The sequence below is a fragment of the Tursiops truncatus genome, chromosome 5, assembly GCF_011762595.2.
Source record: "Tursiops truncatus isolate mTurTru1 chromosome 5, mTurTru1.mat.Y, whole genome shotgun sequence".
NCBI classification, from domain to species: domain Eukaryota; kingdom Metazoa; phylum Chordata; class Mammalia; order Artiodactyla; family Delphinidae; genus Tursiops; species Tursiops truncatus.
In genome coordinates, this window is record NC_047038.1 from 70,638,718 (window position 1) to 70,651,103 (window position 12,386).

General features: G+C 39.3%; 1 protein-coding gene across 1 annotated transcript in view; it reads left to right on the forward strand.

Moving 5' to 3' along the window:
- Window positions 1–12,386, forward strand: part of NIPAL1 (NIPA like domain containing 1) — a 23,049-nt gene continuing 10,663 nt past the window's right edge. The window contains exons 1-2 of the mRNA XM_004316327.4: window positions 1–124; window positions 8,542–8,808. Of these exons, the coding sequence (XP_004316375.2) occupies window positions 79–124; window positions 8,542–8,808 (313 nt within the window). The 5' untranslated portion in view covers window positions 1–78. The remainder of the gene's footprint in view (window positions 125–8,541; window positions 8,809–12,386) is intronic.

Below are 12,386 nucleotides of genomic sequence, written 5' to 3' on the forward strand. Positions count from 1 at the left end.
CAACGCTGATCCATGCGGAGGAGAAGCACAGGTGGGTGAGGATCGAGCTTCTGTGCCCGGGAAGCCTCGTCGGGGGCCATGGGAGGCCAGGTGAGGCTGCCACCCGGAGAGCCCTGCCGAGAAGGTGAGTGTCTGCCCAGAGCCGGAGGATCTGGCGTTCAGGTGGCGAAGAGAGCGGGCGGGCGGTCCCGGGTACTTGTGGAGACCAGAAAGGGATACGCCGACTCTTCACGGGCTCATTCATGCATTTATTCGTTCAGTCATTCCGCCAGTCAGCCGGTCAACAAGTATTTATTGGTGCCTACAATATGCCAGACTCTGTGGGGATGCTTGAGTCGAACAAGACATACGTGGCTCCCACCCTGGTCCGGAAGAGAGATCCATGTAAAATACGGAGAGCTGAGGGTCGTGACTGGGTAATCAGGGTGCTGTAGGAAGACTCTCAAGTCTCATCTGAAAAAGACGCTTCCACTAACTCGGACTCACTTCCAGAGTCCGTGGTCGACTTCACCCAGTGGGCAGAGGGCGTGCCCGCGGACCGGACAGGAGTCCAGTCTTGCGTCCGGCGCTGGCTTGGCGAGGGTCAAACACAGTGCAGGGTCAGGCGCCCAGGACCACCCCCCGCCCCACCCCCCGGGGGAGGGCTCTGAACAAACCTGGGCTGCCCACCTCTCTCTTCCTTTGTGATGAAAACGCCTCCAACCCCAGTACCCTCGCGTCTGACTCGCTGTGGCTGCTTAAGGCGAGAGCAGGACAGAGGAAGAGACCGGGAACTGGGTGCACTCATTTAGGTTTCCCACTGCTTTCTAGTCTGGGGTTTCAGCCGCTCCCTGCGTCGTGTAAACTCTTAGGGCGCCACCCCTTGCCCTGTGCCAGGTGTTTACAACACTCGCAGGCTTTCTACAATCTCAATACCAAAGGCGCGCGTGAGTCCGGATAAAAGTAGGGGCACGGCTGCGGCGGCGGGGAGTGGGCGCGGGCGGACAGTGTGTATCATATGAAATGACAGTTTTCAATTTTTACAGAGTCCAGAGAAAAGCAGATTTCTATTTTACCCGGTAAGGATGTAAAGAGGGAGGGGCCAGTGAGAGGCGTGGCAAGAACTATCTTTCCAAAATTGCTGGCAACTTCCCCGGGTTTTCTCTTCTCTTGGCTCTCCCAGTTTATTCCTTGACGCGGAGAGTTGTTGTTGTTTTAAGGGGGGAAAAGGCAGTGAACCAGTCAAAACTGTGCCACCAAGAGAAAGAAGGGACACAAAGAAAGAGAAAAATAACTGAACAATTCACAAACTATTCAGAAGTTGAGGTTTTGGAAGTGGTTACTAAGGCAGCTGGATCTAGAATTATTTCCTAGACAATCAGTCAGTCATTCTTGTCTAAAGAATTCCTAAACTGGTAAGTCAGACTGTTACTAACACGTCCACCCTTGTTTACCCAAGGATCTGTAAGTAAGGAGGATGTGTGAATTACATCCAATTGTTTGAATTTAGGGATGATTTTCCTGCTTTGCTCATGCATTAAGTTCCAACAAGAAATATTCAAGCTCCATGCTTAATACCTGGGGTTAATTAACTGTGGTAATTAATTAGGTGGGATGCTAGTGGGAAAGACTTGAGAGAAATCAGAATCCTTCTTATCAGTAGTGGGAAGAGATTAGGCTTTGGCACCAGTCTTCTCAGCTATGACGGCCTCCTTGTCTTTCTTCATCTGTAAATTGGGGATAATTCCTACAGTTTAGAGTTTGAGGAACAGATGCAGATGGGATTACACATGAAGCACACACTTCAGAGCCTGACATGGAGTAAAGGCTCCATTTTTCATTTGTTCATTTATTCAAATGACAAGAGTCCCATGTGCCAGACATTGGCCTAAGTTCTAGAATAGAGGGATTTGCAAGACAATCTGGTCCTAGACAGTCTGGGTCTAGAGGCCCAGATAATTGGTTTTCATAATTAGCAATCCAACCAAGCACAAAATTATTTGAGCCTTTGTTTTTTTCTGTAGGTGTCCATCCCCATTCTCTGGCCTCTTGGATGCAGTGGTATACATTAATAATTCTGAGATTTTACTCGTTAAAAAAAAATCCATATTATAAACATTTCTCAAAATTCCACCAAATGCACATAACTTTTATCAGCAGGACAAGTTGCATTTTCTACGTAAACTATAGCTTCTTTTATGTTACACTAAAAAAGATTTTCTCCAGATTTTTACAGGACGATTAAAAGCAGAAGTTGCTTTTTACAGGACGATTAAAAGCAGAAGTTGTTTTTTCAGCCTTCTGTAGATTTCCTAAGTGCTTTAAGGTATTAAAGTGCTTTAAGGTATTAAAAATTCTTCACTAAAGGTTGTTCAAAAAGCAATATGTTATTACTTGCAGCAGTTTATGTAGGAAATCTGATGGTCAACAGTCCTCATAGAGTATTTGACCTCCAAAAACACTGACAGTGGGACAATCTTGTTTAGAGATACAAATTTTTAACTTTATAAAAAATCAACAGTATCTGCTCAAATTTATTTGGGTTACTTGAAATAATGTGCTTCTTGCCCAGCCCTATCAGAGTTCATATGTAGATATATCTGCTAAATATATCTGCTTGATTTCCAAATTTACTCAAACTTATTTCTCATTCTTACCTGCTCCAAATTTGCTCTAAATTATTTCTCATTCCTATTCTACTCCCCTTATTCCTGTTTTTCTGTTCATTTTCTCACTAACATTGTCAGTTTCCATGAGAACAGAGACCTGTTTACCTGTCTTGTTGATCACTGTCTCACCAGTTCTTAGAACAAGACCCTGGCACACAGGAAGTGCTCAGTAAGAATTTGTTAAGTGTTGCATGAATGTATACTTAACATGGTGCCTTGCATGGTAGGTGTTCAACAACTGATTTGTTGGGTGAATAAATAAAATTGATATATGGATATACGATGTTGTTACAAAGCCATAATTAAGCTGTAAGAGGAAGTCTGTTTGGTTGGCAGTATTAAATTGTATGATGGAAAGTGAGAAATTCCTTTAGATTGGAAAGGCAGAGAAGGCCTTTCTAAGAAAGTGAGAGCTCAGTGAAGAGGAGTTAGGCATGCCAGCCGCTACTAGCACTAGTAACAAGTAAAGGCTACTTAAAAGCTTTAAGGTGAGAAGGAATTTAGCCTATGAAAGGAAGAGGGGAAAAAATTAGGGAATGAGGTTACAGAGAACGCTGGAGGCCAGGATTCTGGAGGCCCTTGTACACTGTGGTGCGGATTTTGGATTTTTTCTGAATGAAAAGGGAAGCCATTACAGAATTTTGCAAGGAGAAATGACAAGATTGGACCTACTTATCTAAAAGCTCATTTCACCTGAGCTTGTCCCCGCTACTCTTTGACCTCATCTCATACTATCTCCCTTCTCTCACCAGCCAGCCTGGCTGGTGCAGTTCCTCCCACCCCCTCAAGCAAATTCCCAAGTCTGGGTGTTTGCATTTACGCTTAGCAGAGAGGTTTTTCCATTCAATGCTGTTTTTTAAAAAAAATACTCCTTCATGCGGCTTTTACTGCTTTCCATGGCACTCAACATATTCTGTAGTTATTAGTTCACTTGTTTATTCCCCTCCCCGTTAGAATGAATGTAATAGAGCAGGAATTTTATTTTACTCACTGTTGTAACCCCAGCTTCTAAAAAATGCCTGACAGATAATAGATACTCAATAAATATATATTGAATCAAAGAATGAAAAAGACAACCAGTGTTTTTTCAGAGAATGAGAGAGAAAGAGTAATGCAATGTAATGTCAGAGATGAGCAAGCTTTAGAGCATGTAAAGCTTTTTTTTTTAAGTCCAGGATTAGGAATCTAGACTGTTATAACTGCCATGAAAATTCATGGGGAATTAAGCAGGGGAGTGATATAATCTGATTCACACTGGCTGATACTTGGAGAACAAACTGTAGGAGACATGAGAGATTTCATTCACTCTTTCCTTTGCTAATATAAATAGGCAGGTGTATCAGTCACCTATTGCTGTATAACACACAACCCAAAACCCAAAGGCTGAAAGCAACAATCATATATTCTTGCTTATGTGTCTGTAGGCCAGCTGATGGTTGACTAATCTAGACTGGGTACACCTGGGTGTCTCTGCATCAGGCTACATACCCACCTGGGTTTGGCTCCTTAATGTGGGATAAGCTTAGGTCTGCTCCATATGTTTTCATTCTGGGATCAAGCTGAAGGGGCAGCAGCTGCTCAGGGAAGCTCTATTCCTGAAAAGTACAGAGGTGCAAGAGAGTAAAGCCAACCATAATACCAGGTGGTAGACCCAACCATGTAAGTACATTTGAACCCTCTCCTTGTATCACCTCTGCTGATGTCCCATTGGCCACCAATTCACTCCCAGCTGACATCAAGGGAAGAATACTCTGCCCTTGTCGGGAGGGGTAAGGAAGTGACTAATTGCTGAATAATAATCCAAACTAACCAGTAGAATGGATGGTGAGACAATGATTTTCTCAAATTGGAAATATCTTGCAGTGATTAAAAATGTAGTTTTATATAGTCACTGATTTCTCAGAAACCAAGATACCGATACCCTATTCCATGTAATAATTGGACTATATATATTATTATTCTCTGTAGACAAATAGAACTTGGAAAAATTAAAGCATTTCATCTTTGTATAAACAATAATAAATTTTAACTGACTCTATTTGTACTTTATGTGTTTACTTTTCTGAAATAGAAAGAATAGTAGCCTGGGAATTGCGTTACCTGGCCCTGTTTGGGCAGTTACATGACTTTGGCAAGTCACTTAATATCTTGGCCTCAGTTTCTTTAAAATGTCTTCCAGCTACAAGTGCCTATGAATTTAGAGCTGGTCCATCAGCAATATTTATGAGCTACCAGGATTATAAGTAACTAACTCTGGGAACCAAGATAGCTTATGATGAAACCACAAAATTAAGGAAGGGGTCTTTAGAATCATCAAGTCCAACTCCTTCATTTTAGAGACGAAGAAACTGAAACCAAGAGTGATGACTCAACTTGCTCAAGATTATAGATAATTTGTAATGGAGCTAAAGGTGGGAAAAGGCATATAATCCTATAGAAAATTTCACTTTGTTTTAAAATTTTTAAGTTGTGTGTGTCTGTAAGGAAACATTCACACCCGTACATAGAAGATACATATTAAGTTGAATCATATGAAACTGCTATTTATGTAGGGTCAAAAATTGTCAAATATCATCAATTTCATTTGGTTTAACATAACTGAGAACATTAGCAGCACTGTTTGTAAAAGCAAAAACACTGTAAATTATCCAATGTCCACCAACTATAAAATAGAAAAATTAATGGTGAGATAGTCATGCAGTGGAATTCTATAGAACTGTGGGGAAAAAACCAAACCTTACAGCCAGAACATCAAGATTGATAAATCTCAAAAACAAGCAAGTCACCAAAGAATACATACTATATGATTACATTTTTAGAAGGTGCAAAAAGAGGCAAACGAAACACTTTATTATTTAAAGATATAATCTTATAGGGGAAATCATTTTTTTAAAGAAAAGGAGTATTAGACAGAAAATCAGGACAGTTGAAACCACACGGCTTGCGGAATCTTAGTTCCACCATCCGTGAAAGCGCTGAGCCCTAACCACTGGACCGCAAAGGAATTCCCAAGTTGTTATTTCTTAAAATGGGTGGTTGATACATTGGTGTGTATTGAATTATTTTTTTCTTTATAACTGACATATATTTCCTAAATCTTAATTATCCAATATTTAGAACAATATATAATAACATCAAAGAAGTTACAACATCATGCTGTTTGCTGACAGGAGTGTAAATTGGTACAGACACTTGAGAGGGTTATTGACAGTGTCTATTAAAATGAAAAATAAAGGGGAATTCCCTGGTGGTCTAGTGGTTAGGACTCCGAGCTTTCAGTGACGAGGGCTCGGGTTCAATCCCTGGGCGGGGAACTAAGATCCCACAAGCCCGGGCAATGCGGCCAAAAACAATAATAATAATAAAATAAAATAAAATGAAAAATGAGTAATGTAATAAATTTTCTGTGTTGAAGAAGGTTTGGATTAAACTCTGGAGGATTACTTTGCTTACTAGAATCATAAGCCACCTCTGATTTTGAGATATCTCTAATTCCTCTGAAACCTTCCAAAGTCCCTGCCCACACGTTCTGCTTCATCCATCTCTCCCCTCCTGCCCAGCACCACTCCACACCCACCAACCTGCCAGTCACTCCCTCCTTCAGTCATACCTGCTGTGGGCTCCCTCCTTAATATGCTCCCCAAACATAAAACAATTTAAGTTCTAAGGTCAGTAACTAGACAAGATTTTTATTACTTTTTCCTGCCATAAAACTTGCAGCATTGGGACTTCCCTGGTGGTTCAGTGGTTAAGAATCCGCCTGCCAATGCAGGGGACACAGGTTCGATCCCTGGTCCAGGAAGATCCCACATGCCGTGGAGCAACTAAGCCTGTGCACCACAACTACTGGGCCTGAGCTCTAGAGCCTGCGAGCCACAACTGCTGAGCCTGAGCACCATAAATACTGAAGTCCGTGCGCCTAGAATCCGTGCTCCACAACAAGAGAAGCCACCGCAATGAGAAGCCCGCGCACCGCAATTGAGAGTAGCCCCCGCTCGCCGCAACTAGAGAAAGCCTGTGTGCAGCAACAAAGACCCAATGCAGCCAAAAAAAAATAATTAAAAAAATTTTTAAGTTAAAAAAATTTTTTTTTAAGTTTTAAAAATTTTTAAACTTTTTAAGTTAAAAAAAATACCTTGCAACATTAATGTCCGCTTACAATGAGAACTTATAAAAGGCAACAAAACTTATTTGCACTCCCTTATCACCTTCTGCCTCCACACCCCCTAAAATGTTGGAAACATTTTGCTGTGTCAACAGCTCAGAAAGAATATTGTTTGATTGGAATGAGGTCCACCCACACTGTTTCCAGAGATAAAGTTTTGGAATGGTTATGTTAACTACATAGTAAGTGACACTAATGCAGCCATGGAGTTTACTGGACAGTCGAGTCAGATGTTTTCCCAAGAATTCACGTAATCAAACTCTTACTACCAAATATTACTTTGCACTCTTAGGGGTTGGATGAGATGAACAGTGCCTGGGACAGATTGCTAGATGCTAGCTTATGTGAAAATTTGCAGCAATTCTTACTAAAACACCCAGCCTGAACAATTCCTCAGTTACCATAGAATATCCCTGAAGTAATATAATTCTCTTTGGAATATTTAGAAGTTTTGTCCCAGAATTTATCCTGTATCACAGGATCAAAGTTGGTTCATTTTCAAATTACAGAGATAAATGAAATAGTAATCACGAAAAGACTGAATTCAATTATTTTACCTTTTGCTAGCCCTGAACTTTACGGTTGTTTCTCAACTGTGTATGTGGTAAGATTCACATAACTTCATAATGCTTTGCCCAGGAGGCATAGATCCTGTTTTTAAAGTTTTGTTTCTAAGACATCATTTAGTTGTTCATGTGCCCTCTTAAGATTTTTGAGATGTAAAACTGATTTTCTTTTTTCACTTAATTCTAAAATTGTAGTTGATTAATTTTTCTTTGCCCATTTTTGTTTAAGGTAAGTCATGCTAGGGAAATATGCCTTTTAAATGGAACAAAAAAAGTTGAGAAGATGGTCAGAAAACCTAGTCACGGTGTCACCTTGTTTGCAGCTTTTTGAGTGGAGAATAGATTATAAAAAGTTTCTTAGTGTAAAATGTTTTTATTCTGTGTTTTAGTATTTAGCCTCAAAAAAAAAAAGAAAGGCCCTTAATAATGGGTCTGGTTCAGTGGATTTAAATGCTCATTTGAATCCTATTCAGGAAAAAAAAAAAAACCTCCTGATATTTAATTCATTTGTCTATTAGATTCTTTTTTTTTTTTTAAGGAGGAAGTGAGTTAGTAGACCTGCAAAATTATTCTTTTTAGGAAAGTGGTCCAGAAAACTAAACCCGCTTTTAAACATGTTTTCTGAAATGAACAATTCGTACCCCACCAAGTGGGATAGCTCAGTTTCCTGTAACATGGTGATTTCTAGACCCACAGGGTTGCTCTGCCCTTTTCCACCTTCAGTCGCCACATATGCTGCTGCTTTCCTGGAGACACACTGATGGCATGAAGGAGAGAAGTGGACATTGTAGGGCTGTGATGAACCGCTGAGCCCAAGCCGGGTCTGAACAGCTCCAGGCTGCTCCAGCAGGCTGCTGCTGGCTGGAGCAGAGAACCGAGTACTGCTAGATCTTCCATTTTATGAGAGGAATCCAGACTTTCACGTGAAGTCTCGCATATTTGCATGATAACAGCTCAACAACTTTGCAGACATTTTGAAGAACCTGTGTGAGCCCAGCTGAACCTGTGAGCCCGTGGACCACGTGCTGGAGACCGCCCATCGGGCAGTAAAAAAACAGTGTGTCAGTACCGCCCACTCAAGTTTCTCTTTCTTGGAGAAAGAAAATAAAGATTAGTGTGTCTCCCTTTCGTCGGTTGACATTTCCCTCTTTCCCTTTTCCAGGCTACGTGCTGTCTCTGATCTGTCCGAATGCCTCCCAGGCTTGGTGTGAGATCACACGTGTGTCACAGCTGCTGGCTTCTCCTGTCCTCTACAGGGACCTGAATTCCAGCATAACCAACTGCAGCATTTCTGCAAATGCAGAGAACAAATACAGTCTTTATGTGGGCCTGGTACTGGCAATAAGTTCCAGTATTTTTATTGGCTCCAGTTTCATCTTGAAAAAAAAGGGCCTCTTACAACTGGCCAACAGGGGCGTTACTAGAGCTGGTAAGAAATGGATGCAGCTAACGAATTCAAGTTTCTAATTGCAGAAATCATCCTACTGTAAGACCACGGTGCTACAGGAATAACATTTCACTGTCTCTGTCTTCACCCCTATTCCTGTTCTTAGCAACTGTCCTCAGCAGTTTCCAGGATTGAGCCAGTTGTGTCTCCTTTAGGGTGAGACTAAAATGCAAGAGGTTGGGGTGTGGGATGAGCTCTTCTTTCATAGCCTTAGTCTGAGATTCCAGGATTTAGTCAGATCAGGCGACTCCCCTGATTAAAACACATCAGTGGCTTTTCTTTGCACTCAGAGTAAAATCCAAACATCCTTGCACAGTCTCTGACCTCACCTGCTGCCTAAAATGGCCTGTGCTACCTCTCTAGCTTCATCTTCAGCCTCCTTCACTATCGTGTGCTTTTCTCTGGCTCCTGGAATGTACGGAATTCTCTCCCACCTCGAGGTCTTTTCCTTTGTCTGCAGCTCTCTTCTGCCTGACTGTCATTTAGCTGACTCATCCTTCAGACTTCAGCTAAACTATCACCCCTGCAGAAAGGCCTTCCTCGACCATCCTCTCTGGGGAGGTTTCACTCACCTCTACCCCTGCTATTCTCTATCACTGCACTAAGGGTTTCCTTCGTTGTACTTGGAATAACTTGTCATTGTACATTAATTGTCTATTTACTTGTTGTCAACAGGCTTACTTGTTTGACAGTAGATTCACAAGAGCAGGAACGTACCCTAGCATAGGGGTTGGCACCCAATAAGTATTGTCAAATCAGTAAATGGATTGCAGTAGAGTTAGGTTACTATTTGTAGTGACATTTCAGAAGCTGTGTAGCTCTGCTTGGCTATCCTTCATTAACCATGAGTTTTCTATTCATTCTTATCAAGAATAATGTCCTAAAAGAGTTAAATATCGTTCTAAGGTTCATAGGGGAAAATAAATGGCTATGAATTGTGCAAACAAGTTTATAAAAGAGTACTATTGAGGGGACATAGATAAAACAGTTTGGCATTAACAAAGATAGACAAAATAATAAAAGATAATTGAAAACTTATATAAGTACATACAGCAATTTAATATACAATTTTTAAAACTGGCATTTCAATCCACTGGAGAAAGGATTAATTATTCAATCAAAAGTACTGAGACAACTGGCAAAAACTAGAGGAGACAAATGTGAGAGCTTTACTTTATACCATTTGGTAAAATAGATTCCTCATAGTTTAGAGTTAAATTTAAAATGAAATATTTTTTTAAAAAAAAACCTAAAAGAAAGTCTTCCTAAGCATAAAGATAAAGGAAGAAACAATTCTATATAAAGGAAGAGATTATCTGGATTGACCCCCCACAAAAAAAAAAAAATCCTACATGAAAACACCTTTAACTGAAACTAAAAAGGAAATGACATGTGGAGAAAATTTTCAAACTATATGACAAAGGGTAGTTAAGTCACAATATACAAAGAGTGATTATAGTCGATAAGAAAAAGATAGGTACATAACAGAAAAAAGGCAAAACACATAAACAAGGAACTCACAGAATAAGAATTGTAAGTGGCCAATAAACATACCTAAGTAAATGTTACTTCACTAATACCCAAAGATATACCAACTATATAACATTGAACTCCTGGGTTTTACCTACTATTTTAACAATATTTGGTTTTTCTTTAAAAAATAATGCCCTATGTTGGTAAGGGAATTTGGGAAATAGATAGCCCTCTCAAACATTGGTGGAAGCAATATAAATGGGTACAAACTTTCCTGAGAGCAATTTGGGAAAGCTTAAAAATGTTAATATCTTAAAATCTAATAATTCTACCTCTAGGAATTTGTCTTAAGAAGCGAACGAAGCTACAGTACTATAATCAAAACAGTGTCGTATTGGCACAAAACAGACATATAGATCAGTGGAACAGAATAGAGAGTCCAGAAGTAAACCCACACACCTACGGTCAATTAATCTACAACAGAGGAAGCAAGAATATACAATGGAGAAAAGACAGTGTCTTCAACAAGTGGCGCTGGGAAAGCTGGACAGCTACACGTAAATCAGTGAAATTAGAATATTTCCTCATACCATATACAAAAATAAACTCAAAATGGTTGAAAGAGCTAAATATAAGATGTGACACCATAAAACTCCTAGAAGAGAACATAGACAAAACATGCTTGGACATAAATCGTGGCAATATTTTTAGATCAGTCTCCCAAAGCAAAAGAAATAAAAGCAAAAATAAACAAACAGGACCTAATCAAACTGAAAGCTTTTGCACAGCAAAGGAAACCACCAAAAAACTAAAAAGACAACCTATGTAATGGGAGAAAATATTTGCAAACAATGTAACCAATGAGGGGTTAATATCCAAAATATACAAATAGCTAGTACAACTCAATATCAAAAAAACAACCCAATCAAAAAATGGACAGAAGATCTAAATAGACATTTCTTAAAAGAAGACATACAGATGGCCAATAGGCACATGAAAAGATGCTCAGCATTGCTAATTATTAGAGAAATGCAAAGCAAAACTACAATGAGGTATCATCTCACACTGGTCAGAATGGCTATCATCAAAAAAGTCTACGAATAAGAAATGCTGGAGAGGGTGCGGAGAAAAGGGAACCCTCCTCCACTGCTGGTGGGAATGTAAATTGGTACAGCCACTGTGGAAAACAGTATAGAGTTTCCTTAAATAAAAATAGAGCTACTATATGATCCAGCAATCCCACTCCTGGGCATATTTTCAAAAAAGACGAAAACTCTAATTTGAAAAGATACATGCACCCCAATGTTCAAAGCAGCGCTATTGACAATAGCCAAGACATGGAAACAACCCAGGTGCCCATCAACAGATGACTGGATTAAAAAGATGGGGTATATAAATACAATGGAATATTACTCAGCCATAAAAGTAAATGAAATCTTAACATTTACAGCAACATGGATGAACCTAGAGAATATTATACTAAGTGAAGTAAGTCAGACAAATATATGAAATCACTTAGATGTGGAATCTATAAAATAATACAAATGAATATATATACAAAAGAGAAACAGACTCACAGACACAGAAAACAAACACATATATATTATATATACATATATATATATATATATATATATATATATGGTCTCATACAGGTTAAATTAATAATAATAATATATAATAGACCAGATTTTAGACTATTCAATCATTAAGGGCTGAGAAAGTATTTGTGATATTAAGTTTTTTAAAAACAGCATATGAAATCATATTTTAATTTTCCAATTTGGTTATTTGCAAATTTTGTAAGGAGAAAGTCATAAATAAACATGGTTAACTGCTTTGCAACATAATCCTCACAGCTAACATATCCTTTTTAGCTTAACTATAACAAAATCAGATAGGTCAAGTTCACAGCGTTAAGTATATTAAAATTGGTGAGAAAATTGCAATTTCTAAAACAATCATAACAATGACTTAAGCTCACAAATTACAGAGTGGGAAGATAACTCTCTGAATATCTTAGGAAAGGTTTTTGTCCTTTTCAGTAGACTAGACAAATTCAATTTCATGGTGCCAAGGTAGAGAAT